This window comes from Sinohyriopsis cumingii, chromosome 10, assembly GCF_028554795.1.
Source record: "Sinohyriopsis cumingii isolate HCF-2022 chromosome 10, ASM2855479v2, whole genome shotgun sequence".
Taxonomy (NCBI): domain Eukaryota; kingdom Metazoa; phylum Mollusca; class Bivalvia; order Unionida; family Unionidae; genus Sinohyriopsis; species Sinohyriopsis cumingii.
Window position 1 is genome coordinate 71,391,815 of NC_142970.1, and position 22,788 is coordinate 71,414,602.

Consider the following 22,788-nt stretch of genomic DNA (forward strand, 5'->3'; position numbering starts at 1 on the left):
TACTCTAAATTGGGTGGTATTATAGAAAGATAGACAGATGTAGCTCTACAATGATACCAAATAAGATGGAAGTTCTAGCTGACTACAACTGCTCCAGTGGCCTAGTGGTTAGAGCATCCGCCTCAGATGCGGGAGTTTGTGGGTTCGATCCCTGACCGAGTCAAACCAAAGACTTACAAAAATGGTACTAACAGCTGCCTTGCTTGGCACTCAGCATTAAGAGGTTAGTGTTAGGACTGGTTGGGTTGGTGTCAGAATAATGTGACTGGGTGGGACTTCAAGCTACATGTCTGCGACATGATGCCCCAGTGCTAGACATCACTATAAGCTGCCACATTGCAGACATCATAGTGATATGACTGAAACACTGTTAAAGCTGCATTAAAAATCCAATCACATCACATCACATCTAGTTGACGACAAAATACAGAGAGAAAAAACTCATTTTTTGGACCCGATTTTTTTTCTCACCCAAAATTTGCCCGTGGTCGGAATCTGATTTTGTGTCTAGATTTTATACTTTTTGGTCTCAGATCTAAGGCAGACCGGTATGAACTGCAAACAGACAATGAACCTTTGCAAAAAGTAGGATACGATGGGCGTTTGGAATAAAGAGTGGTCTTGATACAAAAATAATGGGTCCGTTAAGCAAAAAAAGAAAAAAGAACTCCAACTTTTAACCTTCTGCTCATGTGCAAGCCTAATAGCCAATGAAAAAAGGTGTTTCTAACACAACTAGGCATTATGTCATTGGAAAATCACCTGGAAGTTGCTTTCTTAGGATTATTTCAGAAATAGCTTTCAAAATGTGTTTCCTACTCAAATTTCAGGCACAAACGACAAAAACCTCCACGGCTTAATGTGTTAATTAGCATTTAGTTACCATATATACTTCTTTATAAGTTGTGTCAAACTGCAAACAACAAAGATCCTGATTGCCATAGCATAATGTGCCTGCATATTTGGGTCTATATTGTTTGTTTTACTGATTACTTCTAATAAACTGCACAGACCCAGATCTGTGGGTATATTATGCAGCAGCAGATCTGGGCTTGTGCAACTGGAGTAGTCTTATAAGCGAGTATATACATTAAGTTATCATGGATGTGCATTGCCTTGAAAGTTGATTCACTGTTATCACATTTCGAATACAACATTTATAACAAGACTTCCTATGCACTAGTTTTGAATCACACAAATTACAAAATGAAGAAGTTCCAATACTAGCTTTCATTACACAGTAGTCAACACTTTGCTAGATAAAGAAGTTCCACACTAGCTTTCATTATACAGTAGTCAACACTTTGCTAGATGAAGAAGTTCTAACACTAGCTTTCATTATACAACAGTCAGCACTTTGCTAGATGAAGAAGTTCCAATACTAGCTTTCATTATACAACAGTCAGCACTTTGCTTAGGGTAAAGAAGTTCCACACTAGCTTTCATTATACAACAGTCAGCACTTTGCTAGATGAAGAAGTTCCAACACTAGCTTTCATTATACAACAGTCAGCACTTTGCTAGATGAAGAAGTTCCAACACTCTAAGCTTTCATTATACAACAGTCAGCACTTTGTAAGTTTTTAGCTAAAAGAGCTGATGGTCTATTGCTACTAAAATTCTAACACTTGAAACTCTTTTTTGTCATTTTCACTGAAATGGGAGTAGGGAATGCATTTGTATGACATTCATTTTGTCAGTTACTTCTGAATACATCCAGTTAGATCTGTTTCCAGGAGATTTTCATTTACCCAGATGCATAGGTGTGTTAAAGCCCTTTGTTTTCGCTTATTGGACCCATCATTTTTATGTCCTAACCACTTTTTATTCCAAATCTCAAACTTCTACCTTTCGCAAATGGTCTTCTCTCCATGTGCGGGTTACTCTGGTCTGCCTAGATCTCTGAGTTAAAGTAATCTAAACTCCAGGCACAAAATCCAGTCCTGACAACTGGTGAATTTTGAGTGTAGAAAAATTGGGTCTCAAAAATTATGTTTTTACTTCTGTATTTTGTAATGTGAGTAGAAAGTCCAGATTGTTTGGTATCCTTGTCTAGCTACATCTGTCTACCTTTTTTGTATTACCACCCATTTTGGTGTATCATAAATGACCTTGATGCTACAGAGCTGGGAAGTAAGGTACAACCTCTTAACACATAAATGCATCATTTTGGGTTAACAAGTGAACAAGGTTTTTGGAAATATCTTAGAAATTGTCAAGGAATGACTTTTTAAAAATTATGTGCAATATTGATGCACATATGATCAAATACATAAGGAATATTTAGATTTGGTGACATCTTCAGAATTCACATATTAAAACATTTTCTGCAGTGGAATTTAACAGAATTTGACAGAGCTTTCTAGTGTGAAGGCTTTTCACATTGATACAATTGATGTCAATCCACTACCAGATAATGTGATCAGTACTAAAAGTAACACATTTATACAAATGATGCTGATCCACTACCAGGCATTGTGATTGGTACTAAAAGTAACACATTTCAATATCATTTATCTACTAAAACTGCTTGACATAATTTGATCATTTTTTAAACAAAGTATCCTGAGAAAATCTGAGGCTTTTCAGAATTTGACAGAAAGTGTTCTCTGACAGCCAGAGGCTTTTCAGATTTTGACAGAAAGTGTTCTCTGACAGCCAGAGGCTTTTCAGATTTTGACAGAAAGTGTTCTCTGACAGCCAGAGGCTTTTCAGAATTTGACAGAAAGTGTTCTGGAACAGCCAGAGGTTTTTCAGAATTTCACTAATGACACTGATGATATAGCATCAAATAACAACTGAAGATATAAAATTTGAGAAACCTTGACACAGTTATTTTAAAAACAAATGCAGTTAACAGCAGTGGAAGAAACTTCAACACAAATCATTGTGCTGACCCACTTGGCTAAGCCTCCATGCATTTGTTTATTAGGCAGGTGAGAGATTCATGCCTACTTGGGCCCTTTGTTTTTCTAGCCCTTTTATAGATGTAAACCACTAAGTTCTGACTAGTATAATATAAAAATTAGAGGTACTTAAAATTAAAAAGCTAATATTAACCGTAAGAAACAATTAACGCCAGGCATTCTTACATGTTTTTGTGACATGGCACCATTGATGCAGTAGGAAATGCACTGATACTTGCTGTCCTTCTTTGAGTGAAGTGACCAACTTTCTTTTTCTTTTTGAGGGAGAGAATGGTTTGGTGTCCGCTATTAAAGGCTATAGGATGTCCATTTCAAGTTCTTTGGAGGTTCCTCATCTATCTCATTTCATTATTTATGAGTTTTAGTGACCGCATCACAGTCATTAATTTTGGAATCTTTCATGTCTTTTTTAGTCATTGCCAAACCTTATTATGAAATGCAGAGTGAAGCTTAAGTCCACCAAAAATCTCACCATTAAGACAGTTTTCTTCGTCACTTTAACTTAATTAGCGAGGAAGAGAGAGCTTAATGCCTTGTCAGCTAAAAGGGTTGTATATGATTCAGTGGTAATTATGAATTGGTTTGGCTCCTTTGCCAACCTGGCATTTTCCCCGAGAATCAGCCTGAGTAGGTCCAGTTCCTATCAAGATCCCCAATCTAAGTCATATCTGAGCTGGGAATGATCAGGATAGAAGACTCCTTTGCCATAAGGTACGGCTTCCTCCTAGGAACAAGGAAAGGTTAGAAGTGTCTCTTTTTACCTATATGGATTCCTCAGATATGTCCACTTTAGTAGTAATGACCATAAAGTTAATGCTGTCTCTATTTCTTGGTTTTTTTTCTCAATCATGTATCCTTAGGTGATGTGATGAGAGACCCTGGGGGTCTCGTACTACCTTCTGATGCTACCTCTGATCTCTGGTTGGTTGGTTAGTTATGAGTTTAGTACCGTTTTTCAGGATGTGATAGGCTATACATGTCAGCCAGTATATTTGGTGGAATAAGAACCACCATCAACCCATGGGAAGCTACTGGCAAGCCTTCTCACATACTCATGTTGGCCGAGCCTGAGACTAAAACTGATATGGACAAGAATGAGATGTCTGTAGTCATAAAGACTAATGCCTGAGACTCAAACCCACCCACATTGGCCCTCTTTGATCTTTGGTGCACTAGAGTGAAAAGATGTTTTCATTGGACCCGATAGTAAAAGCAACATCATATGGCTCAATATTCTACCAGTTACCATAATGAATACTCTATACTCTCATTACCATAATGAATACTCTATACTCTCATTACCATAATGAATACTCTATACTCCCATTACCATAATGAATACTCTATACTCTCATTACCATAATGAATATATATTCTCATTACCATAATGAATACTCTATACTCTCATTACCATAATGAATACTCTATACTCCCATTACCATAATGAATAGTCTATACTCTCATTACCATAATGAATACTCTATACTCTCATTACCATAATGAATACTCTATACTCCCATTACCATAATGAATAATCTATACTCTCATTACCATAATGAGAACTCTATACTCTCATTACCATAATGAATAATATACTCTCATTATCATAATGAATACTCTATATTCTCATTACCATAATGAATACACTTTACTCTCATTACCATGAATACTCTATACTCTCATTACCATAATGAATACTCTATACTCTCATTACCATAATGAATACTCTATCATCATGTAACTCTTGTTACCATAATGAATACTCTATCATCCTGTAACTCTCATTACCATAATGAATACTCTATACTCTCATTACCATAATGAATACTCTATCATCTAACTCTCATTACCATAATGAATACTCTATCATCATGTATTCTCATTACCATAATGAATACTCTATCATCATGTAACTCTCGTTACCATAATGAATACTCTATCATCATGTAACTCATTACCATAATGAATACTCTATACTCTCATTACCATAATGAATACTCTATCATCATGTAACTCAAAAAGACATTACCATAATGAATACTCTATTTGAAGGATAAGTATCTTTTAATGCCTGTTTCTGAGGCTATCAGCCTTCTGATTGACTGACAAATTCAGCAATGCAATAGTCATAGATAGTGTATTATTGAAATATAGTTTATGGGTAGAATCATTTTCAGTAATGTAATACTTACCGATCACTGTTGCAAAGATTCCATTCTCCCCTATGGGTCAAGCAAAGAGGATAGTGAACAGGATGTGGGGTTTTGAAGCAAGGGTCAAACTGGGACCTAGTTTTTTTTCTTCTCAGTTCTAGAACTTTCCATTATAATAGAAGCAAGGAATCATGTATAATCATGTAGCTTGGACATGGGACCTTACATCCTGGAAAGGTAAGCAATGTAATATTGTTAGGTAAGTTTTATTTTACTAAAATTAGTCTAACTTTACAAAAAACCTACATATTGCTACTCTTCCTGAGTGGAAAGTCCTTGAAATTTTCACTAAAAGACTTATGATACCTAGTTTGTCACTACTCCTCCCAACTGGAAAGTTGTATCTTACACCTCACAAAATAAAACCAAGCCGAACTGATAATGGTTCCAATCTTACAGTATAGTTGCCATATCAGAAAATCTTGTCACTAAAGAATATTGGTGATGGTTTCAATACTCAGCAGTTAAAAAGATGAAATGAATTTATCTTGAATTCCTGGAAATTCTTTTTGAACAGTAGAAGGTCAGAATCCATCGAGGGACTCATACTTTATCTGCAGTCAGGATATATGTGTTCACATAATGTTACACTGGTGTTGATGGTATCATCTTGCAATAGAAGAAAAAGACAAGAGGCTGGATTGTGCTATAAATTGAAGATTTCAAATATTAAAAGTGGAGTGGTTAAGGTCAGCTACAGAGCAGCTTGTCTCATTCATAATTTTAAATCAGGTGATGTTTATGCATGTGCTTGACTTGTATGCAGGAGTTACTGGGTTCAGTCCTCAGCACCAGTCATGCTTTCTTTCATTATTATTACATTTGATGTTGTGATAGACCCAAAATAGGCAGTGGTGCTGGAGATGTGCAAGTGTTTTGACTGTTTTAGGTCTCTGTATTAGATGTACCAGGCAAATCAGAAGGTGAGAAGAAAGGAGTGTAGCGGTCAGGGTGTGCAAGATCAATGCCTGTTTGGACCGTTTTATCTAATGATATCTGTACCATTGGATCTTACTGCAAGAGATACTGATCTTGAGCTCAGGTAGCAACTATGCTTGCATCATTTCCAGTTAAATTATTATGTTGTTTTTTATTATTTCAGATATAAAAGTGAAGTTCCTTGTGTATGCTGTTGATTTCAGTGGATCTTCTTCAACCATAGTTCAGTCTGATGGTGTACATATCGACTCAACACCTCCCTATCCTGAAAATAAACACAGCTTTCAAGATAATCTTGTCAGAAATCCATCGTTTGAATTGGGAACTGATGCAAACAAGGTTAGTTTTGATGGCACATCAAATGGGCAGTGCCAAACACAAGTACTACAGGACTGGGATGTTGCTGATCCACACATTAAATCCAGCTGTGGAATAATTTACACCTCCAACAACGGCATTGCACAACAAGGGCACTCTATTGCACAGGTGCGTGGAAGAGGAATCATGCAGAATGTGACTGGGTTACATGTTGGTGAAAAATATCGAGTTTCATTCTATGCCAGTCATTTACCCTCAGACACCACTTTTATTTCCAACAGAGAAGGGTTTGTAAAATTTGGTGATGTTGTTTATGCTTTTCTCTTGTATACTAAGCCAAGTAGAAAAGACGTGAAGCCATCAAACTCTGCAAGTGCTCCTGATTTGTATTGGCAGTACTATGTGTATTATTTTACGGCCATATCAGACGCAGTCATGCTTCAGTTTGGCAGCTATGATGAAATGACAGGATTTGCCTTGGACCAAGTTCAAGTCCAACAGAACTATTTGTCCGAACTTGATGCGAGCTCAACAGCGAATGCGGTAAAAGTGCAGACTGTGTTTATTCATGACTGGGCTTCAGTTCACGCTTACTGGAGTTTTGTGGATCTTGAGAGTCCAATTGTGGATTATTCTTGGGCTGTAGGTAGGTAAATGTGGATTATTCTTGGGCTGTAGGTAGGTAAATGTAGATTATTCTTGGGCTGTAGGTAGGTAAATGTAGATTATTCTTGGGCTGTAAGTAGGTAAAATTGTGCTTTGGTTATCACATAAGGAACAAGATGAGTTGATATTTAATCTTAACTTATTTATTCTAGAGTGATATGCACCTGCATTTTTTTGTTGTTGTTGTGGGTTTGATGCCATTTTGCAGCACATGATAGGCTACACATGGTGACCAATATATACGGTGGAGGATTAATCCAGGAAAATCTTGGTAAGAACAACAGACCCACGGAAAGCTACTTGCATGCTTTCTCACATATTCAGTTTGACAGAGTCTAAGAGTCAAACCCTTGTAACAAGACTTATTATAACACTGTTCATGGCAGACATAGATATCCTGCCTTATAGTAAGACTCATTATAACACTGTTCATGGTAGACATAGATATCCTGCCTTACAGCAAGACCCATTATAACACTTTTCAAGGTAGACAGATATCCTGCCTTACATCTAGAGTCATTATAACACTGTTCATGGTAGACATATCTTGCCTTACAGCAAGACTCATTGTAACACTGTTCAAGGTAGACAGGTATCCTGCCTTACACCAAGACTCAATTTATAACACTCTTCATGGTAGACATTGATATCATGCCTTACAGCAAGACTCATTATAACACTATTCATGGCAGACAGATATCCTGCCTTATAGCAAGACTCATTTTTGTGCTATTCATCACAGACAATCCCTGCCATATAGAAGATCCAATTATAACATTGTTCATGGGTAGACAGATATCATGCCTTACAGCAAGACCCATTATAACACTGTTCATGCTAGACAGATATCCTGCCTCATAGCAAGATCCATTATAACACTGTTCATGCTAGACAGATATCCTGCCTTATAGCAAGACCCATTATAACACCGTTCATGCTAGACAGATATCCTGCCTTATAGCAATACTCATTATAACACTGTTCATGCTAGACAGATATCCTGCCTTATAGCAAGACCCATTATAACACTGTTCATGGTAGACAGATATCCTGCCTTATATTATCCAGTCTTACAATAAGACCATCTTATAGTAAAGTACATTACGCATATAATTCTGCTACCACATAATAGAATGGATCCAGGATCATATTTTCTTTATAACAGGTGTCATGCTATAATGAAGGGCCTATAATGAGAGATTTCTGTGTTGGCAATCAAAGGCAGTGTTATTATGAGGGTGCTGTGTTATGCATCATACACTAGCAATCTTTATTGGAGTGTTGTATTATACATCACACACTGGCAATCAAAGGCAGTGTTATTATGAGAGTGCTGTGTTATTCATTACACAATGGCAATCTTTTATGAGAGTGTCAGTTTATACATCACACACTGGCAATCAAAGGCAATCTTTATGAGAGTGGTGCTATAATCACACACTGGCAATAAAGACAGTCTGTATGATTGATTACAGCATCACATACATAGGAATCCAGCACAGAATCAAGCTAGATCATTTTTGTACATGTACTTTGATCTGAAATATCAGAGACAACAGTCATACAAAAGCAGCATTGAAATATCAGAGACAACAGCCATACAAAAGCAGCCCTGAAATATGAGAGACAACAGCCATACAAAAACAGCCCTGAAATTCAGAGGTTCCAAATAAACAACACATTTCTGCCACAGCTGTACCCATAAAACTGATCCATATGTCTTGGTATTTGCTAATGAAATAAGCTTCCTAGGTAAAAGTTAAATTAATTTGTAAAGAAAAATGTAAATTAGTCTCTGAAATGTTTTAATACAGGAATGAATTTATTACATGGCCTTAGTGCAAAAACACTGTAACCGGTAATCTGACCATTAATTTGCATGTGTCTGGTTTATTCTAGTCTGATTTACCATAGATGGGAACATCATCACAGATATTACTATACTTGTTAATTTGGGTGAAACGATCCACATCTGTGCTGAATATTGATACAGTTCATGATACAGATGCTACAATATCATACATTATTGATACACATCAATGATTAATGGTATTTTCATCTTTCAAATGTTTGTCATTGTAGGATGGTACCATTTTATATGTGTTGATATCTTGTTTGTATTTCCTGTATGCAGATTAATAATAATAATGAGGATTTTGTATAGCACCTAATCTTTAGAAGCTCTAAGCACTTTACAACATTAGACAACACCTATAACATAAAAAACTTATATATTGATATTATTACAAAAAACAAACACCATGAAATTAGAAAACATAAAAAACATGCTGAAATATTTAAGGTAGGGAACATTATTAGGTCTTGACATTTTTCTTGCAGTCGAAATAAGTGAGTTTTAAGAGCACTGACTTGAATGAGATCACTGTGTCTTTGTGTCTAAGTCCAGCGGGCAATTCATTCCACGTTGAATGAGATCACTGTGTCTTTGTGTCTAAGTTCAGTGGGCAATTCATTCCACATTGCTCATCTTTGTCTCAATGCCCTTTGTTTTGCATGATTGCTTTATTTCATGTCTTTCTATCAGTGAAAAAGAAAATTATTGATAACACTCACTCGCCATCTAGTCATGAAGCTTTATGGGTGCATACATACTAATGATTGCTACACCAGTGTGTCAAAATTAGGTCACTATGAACTACTTTGTTCATATGATAGACTATGTACATTTTCTATGTTTAGATCAGTTTCTTAGATATTTTGCCTGTGCATGCATCCTGACAGGTCCTACACTACCACATAAAAAGGTAGGTCACTGTCGGTTTCTGCTCACTTTTAAGTAAAAATTGTATCCTTGTTTGTCAAGGTCATTGTCTCAGACTCTGTTGCACTGCAGGGATGATATTTGATAGGTGCATTCATACCAAAAGTAGATCACTATGACTTTTCTATGCCACCTGGTATTTAATCTGTATCAGTCAGTACAGGTCTCTCTTGTTATTTTGTGCTTTGTTATAACACAGTTCTGGATATAATGCTGTACTGCTATGGACCCCATGACTAAAATCAGACCATTGTATAACAATATTGGTTGACAGAAAACAACATAAAACTTAGTGTTATATCTTTATTTCCTTAAATTACTATTATTTGACAAATTTTGATAACTCCCACTATATCATGTTCCGTATATAACACTATTCCCACTATATCATGTTCAGTATATAACAGTTTTCTCACTATATCATGGTTTGGTACATAATGTTGTTCTCATTACAACATGGTTGGTGGTTATGTACCCCAACTTCCATGTTATAATGAGGAGTTGTATTGATCAGAGACATGAGTATTGATCAATTCAAACCTGTTATATCTGCAAAAATATGGCTTCCAAACTTAACTGTCTTCTGAGAGCTCTATTTCTTGTTTATATGAAAACTTCTGGATGGATAAGGGAAACAGAGTTTTCTCTTTTGGCTTGTGAAAGGAACCATTGCTTCAGAAATTTGAAGTTGCATTTTTATAAGTATTAGAGTTAGCATAGCAAACAACTTTTGACCAGAACAGTTACTTTTAAATGTGAAATACCACTAAAAAGATTTGCATGGAGAATACCAGTCTTGGAATTTGTAATCAGGAGTTAAAATCAGGAGGTACTAGGCAAAACTTAGAGTAATGGCAAACACATTGAACTACAAGTGCTTTGTTCCTACTGATTGACAGGTTTTATACTTTCAGGCTACTCCCCCTATGGCACTCATCTCCAGGACTACACATCAGTTGGCACAGAAACACACAGCAGCAGTAAGGATCTACATCTGGTGCACAACACCTACATTTATGTTAGTATCCTAGCAACCAACAATGTGGGATTAACCTCCAAAGCAACCTCTGACCCCATTATGATTGACCTCACACCACCAGTTTTCACCTTTGTACATGACAGTTCAAGTGCAAGTGAGTACATAGTGTAATTGAGGAATTAAAGTCTTTGTCAGAAATAACAATTCAGATTTAGATGAGACAAAGAATGAAACAATTTTGTTAATGCCTGAAAAATTCAAAATTTCTTGTATAAAATATGTACACACATTTAGACAAACTTTTTTTGGCATTTTAACTTTCCTCAGCTTAGTGGAATATGATTAATTACAGTGAAAAAAACTGGCAATCTTTCAGACTATGCAAAGATATAACCACTTAAAGATTTAGAATCAAACTCTTCTGTGGTGTGTTTTTTCAGTTGAAGATACAGATGTGCAGTCAGATAATGTGATTCGTGTCACCTGGCATGTGGAAGATAAAGAATCAGGGCTAGATTTTTGTGAATGGGCCATAGGTAAGTCATAACCTTCCAGACAATGTTGGGGGGGATGAGACTCAAAACATCCGTGGACACATCACGATAGCTGACTTGGGATGATCTGATAGTAGGAGTAGATTTAGGTCATGAGAGTGGCATGCTAAACACGGTTCTCTTCTTCTTCTTCTTCATTTTCTTCTTCTTCTTCTTCTTCTTCTTCTTCTTCTTCTTTTTATTAATGTATAGCCATGTGTCCTTTATGGAAAGGACAGTTTTACAGATTCATGACTAAAAGAGTGTAGAGTTGAATTCTGGTTTGGTTGATATGGTGTGTCCGTTATGGAAAGGATAGGTTTATAGATTCATGACTGAAAGAGTGTAGAGTTGAATTCTGGATTGGTTGATATGGTGTGTCCTTTATGGAAAGGATAGGTTTATAGATTCATGACTGAAAGAGTGTAGGGTTGAATCCTCAGGATTGGTTGATATGGTGTGTCCGTTATGGAAAGGACAGTTTTATAGATTCAATTGCACAAACATCTTGGCAGCTGACATTTTCTTGATGATCAATTAATGTAAAATATCTTGTCTAGAGTGACCATGCTGTATGATAAATTATGACCATACTGTGTGATAAATTATGACCATGCTGTATGATACATTATGACCATGCTGTATGATACATTATGACCATCCTGTATGATACATTATGACCATGCTGTGTGATAAATTATGACCATGCTGTATGATACATTATGACCATGCTGTGTGATAAATTATGACCATGCTGTATGATACATTATGACCATGCTGTGTGATAAATTATGACCATGCTGTATGATACATTATGACCATGCTGTATGATAAATTATGACCATGCTGTGTGATAAATTATGACCATGCTGTATGATAAATTATGACCATGCTGTGTGATAAATTATGACCATGCTGTATGATAAATTATGACCATCTGTGTGATAAATTATGACCATGCTGTATGATAAATTATGACCATGCTGTGTGATACATCATGACCATGCTGTGTGATAAATTGTGACATAAATTATGATGTGCATGTATTTCGGTAAATAAGCCCTTTCAAAACCAGTACAGTAAAAACTGGTTAAGCAACCACATATGCATAAATAACAGTGTGTGTGTGTGTGTGTGAGAGAGAGAGAGATGGATCAAAATTTTGTCAGTGTACAAGTCTGTATTTATTCAGGCTGGTTTTTATTTGTAGCGTTTGCAAAGAGATAAAAAAGACTGTTACCTGACGATTGTGATAATCCTCATGTATTATGACCCTACTATATTCCGTTACTAACACTGGTCAACAGTGAAATCATTACTGACTTGAAAAGGCCCTAATCTGTAGTATTTTGGTGTGCCGAACACGAATATAACCGTGAAAAATTTGTATTGGCTCTCGTTTTGAAGATATTCATATACCTCATTTTCTATGTTTCACTGTGTAAATTTCTCCAGTAGGACTGCAGCAACATCCGGAATAATGATGTAACGTTGCATAATACCATCATGCTCACATCATCCACAGTTGATTGCATCATTTTCTGATGCAATGCAATACTAATGCCATGCGGCTGCTGAAGTAAGTTGACGTCAGCAGTGTACTATACATGTGTAGGCCTATTATACTAATGCCAGGCGGCTGCTGAAGCTGACGTAAGCAGTGTACTATATAAAGCCCAATCAGATAGGTTCAGCATTTAAAATATTTTAGACGTTGTGCGAGACAGTTCAAGCTACTGTTACATAAAACTTATTATTTTATCCATTTACGTACAATAAAGAACAGTAATGCCTCGAAAGTGTGTTAATACCGCGGACAATTTTTGCTATATTTGTGGGGAAGTGACATTTGCCAACCAGAAGAAAAGTATCAATTCTCAAGTGAAGAAGGCATATCATCTTTACTTCGGATGCAAGGTTGGTGACCAAGACAAGCCTTGGGCTCCGCATATATGCTGTGCTACATGTACAACACAGCTTTCACAGTGGTTGAATTGCAAAAGGTCATCAATGCCGTTTGCAGTCCCAATGGTGTGGAGAGAGCCAAGCAACCACCTAAATGACTGTTACTTCTGCTTGGTTCCTCCTCTTTCCGGCGGAATAACGAAGCGAAAGAAGTCGAGAATAGTCTACCCAAACATTCCGTCTGCATTGAGACCAGTTCCACATGGTGAGGGACTTCCTATTCCAGAACCTCCAGCAGAATATTCTCTTGATTCATCTGACGAAGACAAAGGTGAGTCGACCTGTTCTTCTCCTGGTCCATCAGCATGCAGTGATCCAGATTTTCACTGTGGTGCATCATCAACCCCACACAGAATAACACAGGAAGAACTAAATGACCTGATTCGTGATTTGGACTTATCAAAGAACAAGGCAGAATTGCTAGGATCAAGACTCCAACAATGGAATCTTCTAGAAGAAGATGTCACAATTACTGCATATCGAAAGCGCCACCAGCAATTGGAGCCTTTCTTCAGAAAGGAAAGTAATCTGATATTCTGTTCCGATATTGAGGGCCTCATGAATGCTTTAAAAATCACTCATGACCCACAAGAATGGAGACTATTTGTGGACTCTTCGAAACTGAGTCTCAAGGCTGTGCTTTTGCACAATGGAAACATTCTTCCATCTATTCCAGTAGCGTATGCTGTCCACATGAAAGAGACATACGATAACTTAAGGCAGCTACTGAATTCCATTGAGTATAACAAGTACAGTTGGCACCTCTGTGGTGATTTGAAGGTAGTTGCCCTTTTAATGGGACTGCAGCAAGGATATACAAAATACATGTGTTTCTTATGCGAGTGGGATAGCCGAGCAAGGGAAATGCACTACATGAGGAAGGAATGGACTCACAGGCAGAATGTAGCCATTGGAGAGAAGAATATCCAACACCCAGCTCTGGTTGAGGCTCAGAAAATCTTGCTACCACCCCTTCACATCAAACTAGGTTTGATGAAGAACTTCGTGAAAGCCATTGACCGGACTTTGCCAGCATTCCGATACCTGCATGAAAAATTCCCTCGACTCAGCGAAGCAAAGATTAAAGAGGGAGTTTTTGTGGGTCCTCAGATTCGAGAGCTTTTCAAAGATGACCGGTTCAACAACTTGCTGGAAGGTGACGCGAAACAAGCATGGAATGCTTTTCGCCTAGTTTCTACAAACTTCCTCGGAAATGTTAGGGCAGAAAACTATAAGGAACTAGTAGAAGACATGTTGATGAAGTATAAGAAACTTGGCTGCAATATGTCTCTAAAGATTCACTTCCTTCATTCCCATTTGGATTTCTTTCCTAGCAACTGTGGTATTGTTAGTGATGAACACGGCGAACGTTTTCATCAAGATATCGTAACAATGGAACAAAGATACCAGGGAAAATGGTCCACTACAATGCTGGCTGACTACTGCTGGACACTCCTCAGAGATGCTCCCGAACAGCTGTACAAGAGACAGGCGAAGAAATCTAAGATGTAGTCAATGACTTGATTTTTTATAGGTAGGCTATTACAGTTGACCTTTTACTATTGGAATGCATTTTGTTATGTAAACATTAATTTCTTGCAGATTACAAAAAAACTAGAGCCAATTTTGCAATTTGACTGTCATATTCGTGTTCAGCACATAAAAATTGATAAGAATTGACTAATTTTATTTCAGTAACATGACTTTTGTAAAAATTTGTTGTCCAGTGTAATTAACACCGATAAATCAAAAATTCATTCTTGTTTTAATTACTATGTACATTGTCACAACAACCACATGACTATGCAGTGTTATTTACATGGTAATTAAACATGCTTAGCCTTTGGGTTATTCCAGTTGAAACCAGACTGAGTGCAAGAATCGACAGAAGAGGTCAAATCAATGAAGCTGCCAGTAGGGAAATGAAAATTTTTCACTGTGTTATTGAAGTTGTTGTCCATACAGAAGATGTTATAAGGACAAGCAATCATGTGCATTGCTTGTTATTCTAACTTGCCAATAAAGATAATAGTGGGGTATATCATAGATTAGATTTGCAATAAAATGTTAATTATATCCAAGTCAAAACAGAACAAATACTTAAAAGAAAGTGTATATATACATACATATATATATATATATATATATATATATATATATATATATATATATATATATATATATATATATATATATATACAAATCAATTTAACAGAGTCCGTGACTTTCATATTTACAATAGAAAATAACTAGGTTTTTATATTTTATGTTTGTATGACTATAATGAAACAATAAGACTAGTTGACCAATGGTCTGTGGTCTTCACTTTAGTGTGTACTGAGATGTAATTTTTTTTGGATAAGAAAACATCAAAGGTCTTCCGAACTAATTTTAAAATGCAAGTGGTGTTTTGTTACGTTGACGAACTTAATAAGGAGAACTAATTAGTGATAATATTTAAAGGTATGTTCTGTGAAGTCCTTTATCAATTTGTTAATAAACACCAGTAGATATTGTAATGACAATAAGAGAGCTTATACACATGGGCGCCCACAGGATTATTTTGCTGCGGGGGGGGGGGTCACTCAGTCATGGCCAGGAGAGTTAGTATAGTAAGCAGTCTGAAACTAAAGCTAATATTTACTAAGCATTTTGAACAGAATTTTTTGACATATTTTCAGCTTCATTTGCATGATTAAACTTGTCGGGGGGGGGGGGGGCACATGACCCCCTTGACTTATGCTGCAGGTGCCCATGCTTATGCATCAATCATTGTATTTTCTCATCAACAATTAAATATTAATTTTTGTAAAAACAAAATGGCAATACACTATTTTCGATCTTTTTTGTAAACGTAAACTTTTCTGAGTAGAAATTTTATGTCTGATAATTTAATGTATTTTTTATATAAAAAAAATACAAAGTGATATGTACGAAAAATTATTAAACATTTAAATAATTATTTTTATAACTGGATTGTGTACAAAAAATTTAAGGGTATGAAAAAATACTTGAAATACTGTACCACTTTCCCCCTTTTCAAGACTTGGTTATACAGTTTAGGTTTTCGGACAGCAAGAAGTTTCTATATTAAAAACCTTTCACATAAGAAACTGTTCAAGTCAGGTGTTCCACAAGGATCAGTTCTTGGACCATTACTCTTTCTGCTGTACATCAATGATTTACCATATCACAGTGAGCTATCCACCACCATGTTCACAGATGACACAACAGTATATAACATTGAATCAAAAGGCCATGAGATTAGCACTAAATTAAATAAAAATTTGCTAAAAATAAGTAGTGTGAACACAATGGTATGAAGAAAAATGCAACCAAAAACCATCATCATAGGCAGCTGAGCAAGAGTAAAAGCTGAGAAAAATGATTTCAAAATAATGATAAAATTAATGGATATACAAGACTGAAAATGGAAACTACTTGGCATCATGATAGACACTATCTTGTGCTGGAAAATACAAGTTGATAAGGTCATTAAAAAACGTTAAATCACTGCTTTATCTCTTGAACAGAATAAATCTTATCTCCCTCAAGAATGGAGAAAGATATTCTACAATGCATATATCATGCCACACATAGAATATTTTTGTTCAGTAATAAAGAAAATCAGGAAAGATTACTGAAACTTCAATAAGAGCAGCTAGAGTTATTCCTGATGCTGATACACCATGAACAAATCTTTTTAAAAACCTAATGTGGCTTCCATTTTAGCAGAGAACTTAGTTTCAAAAGGGTTTTCTAGTCAATAAATCCTTACATGGATTGGCTCCTTATTATCTTAAATGTAATTTTAAAGTTGTTGAAAATGTATGAAGTAAGATCTCAAACAACAAGTTGTATTTACCAAAACCAAGTTAGAGTTTTATAAGAAGAGTTTTGCTTTTTGTGGAGTCAAACTATGGAATTTTATACCACTTTATATAAAGTCAGCTGACTCATGCCAAGTTTTCAATAAGCTTCTTTGTTAACATCTACAGAAACAATCCTTTGTATGATTTTGGTTAATTCAGTTTACTACTACTTTGTACAACATGGTTATCATGTTCTCACCTATATTGTTTTACACATGTTCATGTTCACTACTACTCCTTGCATGAATTCATTATGTACTCATCCAAAAAGCCTTGTGCATATTTTATTGTAGCAGTAGATCAATTATCTAGTTTTTAACAGCATTTTTACTCTCTCTCTCTTTCTCTCTCTCTCTCTCTGTCTATATATATATATATATATATATATATATATATATATATATATATATATATATATATATATCACTTGTACAAATGTAATTGCTGAAGGCCTCAAGAAAGACTGGTCAGTTGACCTTATGAGCTTCTTCTTTAAATAAATTATTATTATTATTAATATTATTTTCAGGAACCAGTCCAGGTGGCACAAGCATCCAAACTTACGTAACAACTAGAGACAAAACATCTGAAAAAGTGCAATTACCTTATGCTCTTATAAATGGCAAAACACTTTATTCATCCATTCGCTGCCATAACCAAGCTGGACTTTCTTCGGTCATGTCCTCAGATGGGTTGCTGATTGTCACAACACCACCAAATACAGAGTCTGTGGTCCTGGCTTTGGTTCCACAGTCTGTCACAGAGTACACAGCAATGGACAGCTATCAGAGTAACAACACAAATATTAGGTTGAAGTGGACTGGGTTTGAGGATATCATTCCCATTAACAGATATGAGGTAACAAACTTCTAATATGGCCTGTTGTTTTTCAAACTGACAACCCAAGGACACTACATTTTCTTTTACAATATTATACTGAATTGAAGCAAACCGTAGAATTCTAAATGATTACTGAACCAGATTTTTTTTGAAAAAACACCACTGGAAAAATAGAATTTTAGCATTGTATTGCTGATAGTGGGTCATTACTTGATGTCTTTTGGAAGCCTCACATTATTTTAATTTAAGACTGCTCCAGTGGCCTAGTGGTGGAGTGTCTGCCTTGGATGCGGGAGGTCTCAGCTGCCTTGCTTGGTGCTCAGCATTGAGGTTAGTGTTAGGACTGGTCAGCCTGGTGTCAGGATAATGTGACCGGGTGGGACATGCTACATGTCTGCGGCATGATGCCCCAGTGCTAGACTTCACTATAAACTGTCTTTCTGCAGGCATCATAGCGATATGACTGAAAATTGTTAAAGCTACGTTAAAAATCTAAATCACACACACACACACTTTTAATTTAAGCTGATACTTGCACAATTACTGTTATTGCAAAAGCAGGCTTTAAAACTGTAGCTTTTTTTGTTATGCCTCTGCCATACCTATAGAGGGGGAAATAATAGTGTCAGAAATGCTACTTAATTACTTTTGAAGGACTTCATGGAAGATGCAATGCTAAATTTGGTATGAGTTTTTGCATGAAGAAGACCTTGGTTGATTTCAGCAGTCCCAATTTTCTATCCCGTTTTATGTAGATGTTTGCTCTTCAGCTGCACCAAATTGGCATGGGCATCCATGTTGTGTGAACATCCTTCTAATTTATGCAGTAAGACAGATTGTGGAGAAAATTGTTATGGACTTACACTTGTCTCTGAAATGGACCATAATGAAGCATTTCATGAAAGTCATGTGACTTGTGCTTGTCTTGAAATGGACCATAATGATGCATTTAACAAAATTGTTAATGAAATGCTAGGTTTCCTTTGATCACTCTCCCTCATTATAATGTACTTTATTATAATATGATTCTGCATATAACGCAGTACCAAAATTTAACCGCTGTATTTGAATTGATTTGTCAACTGAATTGGTTAAAAGAAAACAACATGAAACTTAGTATTTTTATGTCTTTATTTGACAGAATGCTATCATCTGCTATACTGCACTAAAGTATATTAAACAGCTCTCGGTGTACAGCAGTTCAGTACATGAATAAATCCGGCAATTTTGAACTCCAATAACTATGTAATATTGATTGAAAATCCTGGACTCAATGTTTCTCTTTTCATTTTTTCAGTCTTGCAATGACATTCATTTGTTGAAAATATTAGTTATTTTAAATGAAAGTTGTAGTCAGTTCAGTTACAGTGGTGAACCATGTTGTCTCCCCATTTGGTCAGATTGAAAATAATTTTTGCAAAAACAGAAGAAAGGGATATTATTTTGTGTACAAAGCTGTCATTAATTATGACGAATGCTGGGGACAAAAGAAAATTTGTTACTAAAAATAATATTTTGTTGAAGATAGGGATAAAATCAACAGTTGCCAACCATTCCTTTCTAGGCAGAATCATTCCTCATTTCAAATTAGAATATTAAAATAGAGATATAGTCAAAATGGTTTTTAAGCCAAAATGAAAACCGTATATCATTTAGGCAATTTCAGTGGTATACACACATGATTTTTCTCTGTTTTAAAGTGGAATTCTGCCTTTCTCCTGACTTGAATCAGATTTTTCTTGATATAGTCCAATTTTTTATCATCTCCGATTCGGGGTTTTTAAAAACAGTCTGTCCACTCCCATTCTACAAAGACCTGTGTAAATTATTTGTTCCATATATTAGTTAGCACATGACTCTCGTAAAGAGCATTCTGATTGGTCAAAGGTTTAAATTCATCCAATGAATCTTCATGTAATGGAAACTGATGGCAATGGAAAAAAGAAGCATGCTTGCAAACTATGGCGTCCTGAGTTGTTGAGAGAGACCATCACATGAAAAGTTTAGATAAAGATTTAAAAACCATGGAAATGGGAATGGCTGGAGTTAAATGTTGATGGAAATTTAGTTTGTCAGTTTATAAGAAAACTGAATGCTAGAGGACTGGCATTTTGGACCTCTGCAATAAAGATCTGAATTATGGTAATCACGGTTGGAAGAGTTTGGAATATCACCTACAAAAAAAGCTGCATACGGAAAGGTTGAAGCTCAGAAGGCATCTGGAAAAGTGCAGTTAATTACTATAAGAAGAAAGATTTCTTGCATGAGAGAACAGATATAGCCCTCTGTCAGAATATGCACACTGCATATAATACAAGCACCAGCTTGAGAGGAAAAAGGCTGTCATTGAGAAGGAAAAGAAACAATTGTACATTAAGCTGAAAAAGTCATTTGTGACAAAAAGGAAGGCTATAGAAATCTTTGCCAAAGCCACAAAAAGAGCTCAACTGGCATATCAACAGGTTGTGTCCATTGTAGAAAAAGAAAAGTGAATGTATGGGACTATTTGTATATGGTTGATGTATTTGTGTGTTTATTTTACAGATTTGTTATGAAAAGAGAGAAGTATAATATACTTGCTGCAAAAATTGAGAAATTATTGTGACAGTTACAATGTGAACACTGACATGCACATCAGATAACTTCAGCATCAGTAGTATTTATGTGACTATAAATATTGTGAATTTCATCAACGTAGCTCCCCCCAGTTCGGGCTAGTGGTGTTCCAACCAGTAGAATTTATTGTAAGGTGCTAGCTTCATTTGTTGAGGTGGGTTGTAAGCTTTCTGCTATCAGCTCTGCTTTAACTGCATACATCTCTACTGGTAGGGCTGGTGCTAATGTTGCCATTTTGTCCGCTGTAAATCGCTGACAGCATGTGGGGGCATGATCTTCCTGCTCCTAGCTTCCACCCTTTGTTAGGTTTTACGTCTTCGAGGCCAGTACCTATGTTATCCAGATGACATCTCTGTCCTGAATGATGAAAACATTCTGTATTTACATCACAGCTTTATGTTGTTGTTGAGTAGTTTGGTTCCCCGAGTTGTCTACTCCCAGCTTTGCTCTCTACACTTGTGGAATGCAATGCAAGGAGCATACTAAGCACAGACTAAGCTAAGCCAACCCTACTGAAAAGATCAGAAGACTCCCTGAGAAAAACAAACTTATTTTTATTTATTACATAAACATTTTCTGTTTCTGTTTCTGTTTTTTTTGTGTCTGGTATGTTTCTTAGTACTTTATCATATCCAGCTTGATTTCTGGTTTTCATCCACCAATACAAAGAGATTGTCTCACAGTATGGTTCTCTTTATCCGACCCCATCAGCAAATCACAGCAACATAATGGATAAGTTTCTCAGCAAGAAGCAAACAAAAAAAAAGAAAAGGAAGTAACTGATGAATTTTCACCAGGCAAGAAAAAGAAATGGGATCAAAAATATAGGAGGTTCTTTGACTCGCTGGGCCTATCATGCATTCTGCCACTGATGATCGGCTCTTTCCACATTCAATTTTGCATCAGAATTGTAGATTTGGTAAAGCTGAAACTATCTATGCAGATCATCAGTGTTGAATCCTTCCTTTCGGTTGGAGAAAAAGCCCAGGTCCTTAAAATATACTACAGATTGTTTAGACACATCTGCAATGCTTGCATGAATAAGTAAGTGGGTTGCTGTCAGAATAAAAACAGGATGGATCTGGCCAACTGTTGTTTCCAACCCTTGGGAGAGTAATGCTATCAATAGTTTCAATACCGCACAGCAACAGCAATGCTGAGAGAGCATTCTCAATGGTCAGAAAAAACAGAACCAATTAAAGAGCTGGCCTGTAAGCATCAACCCTGGAAGCTATTCTTGTTAGCAAATTTGGCACCAAAGGACAAATAAATGATGAACCTTAGCAGAAATGCAAATCTGCAACATACAATGGACCGAAATAACAAAAGTAAACATCTTTATCATCATGATATATACACTTTATTCTTGTATCGCCCAATTTTTTACCCTGCCTCCTGATTTTTTATGGTGATTTGGGGGCATATTCCTGATTTTGATTTTTTTCAATGTTGGCAGGCCTGTTTACGGCAGGGAACCAAACTAGTTATTGATTCAAATTAAGATGTTAAAGAAAGCAACATTTAGTTTGTGAAACAGCCGTCATTATCAAAGTCAATTTTGTTTTATTGTTCTGTAATAAAATATTGATGCCATGATTTCATTGCAAGTAATAGTGAAACTAATTTTCATCAGTGAGGAACTCTCCATAGTGCCAATTAATGAATTACAAATTAACTACAAACTCCAAGTGCCAATTAATGAATTACAAATTAACTACAAACTCCGAGTGTCAATTAATGAATTACAAATTAACTACAAACTCTGAAACTAGCTTATCATTAATAAAATGTATCTGTGAAATAGAGTTTTATATCATTAAGTATTCATTTCACTTGGTTGTCTTGCTATCATTGATAACATTTGTAAATGAGTGTTAATTTAAGGTAGTTTAATTATACTACATTCACACACAAAAAATAAATTGTAATGGTGTTAGATTGATCACAATAGTTTGATCGGACACTCAACTGGGGCCACTATCTCTTAAGCAGATTGGATTTGCATGCCTTTTATCTTTTTAGTTAATCTACCCCCTTTATTTAATACAAAAGATGTAATTAAGATGGTAATACAAGGAGGTCAGCTTTTAATTCAGTGCAACAAATACAGCAAATACTTACACAAATTAGGTATAATA

At 35.9% G+C, this 22,788-nt stretch overlaps 1 protein-coding gene across 1 annotated transcript in view; it reads left to right on the forward strand.

Annotated features, from left to right (window-relative positions):
• The window catches only part of LOC149790372 (uncharacterized), a 273,840-nt gene that overhangs the window by 235,473 nt on the left and 15,579 nt on the right, over positions 1-22,788 (forward strand). The window contains exons 50-53 of the mRNA XM_089973208.1: positions 6,243-7,043; positions 10,760-10,978; positions 11,265-11,360; positions 17,724-18,052. Of these exons, the coding sequence (XP_089829334.1) occupies positions 6,243-7,043; positions 10,760-10,978; positions 11,265-11,360; positions 17,724-18,052 (1,445 nt within the window). The remainder of the gene's footprint in view (positions 1-6,242; positions 7,044-10,759; positions 10,979-11,264; positions 11,361-17,723; positions 18,053-22,788) is intronic.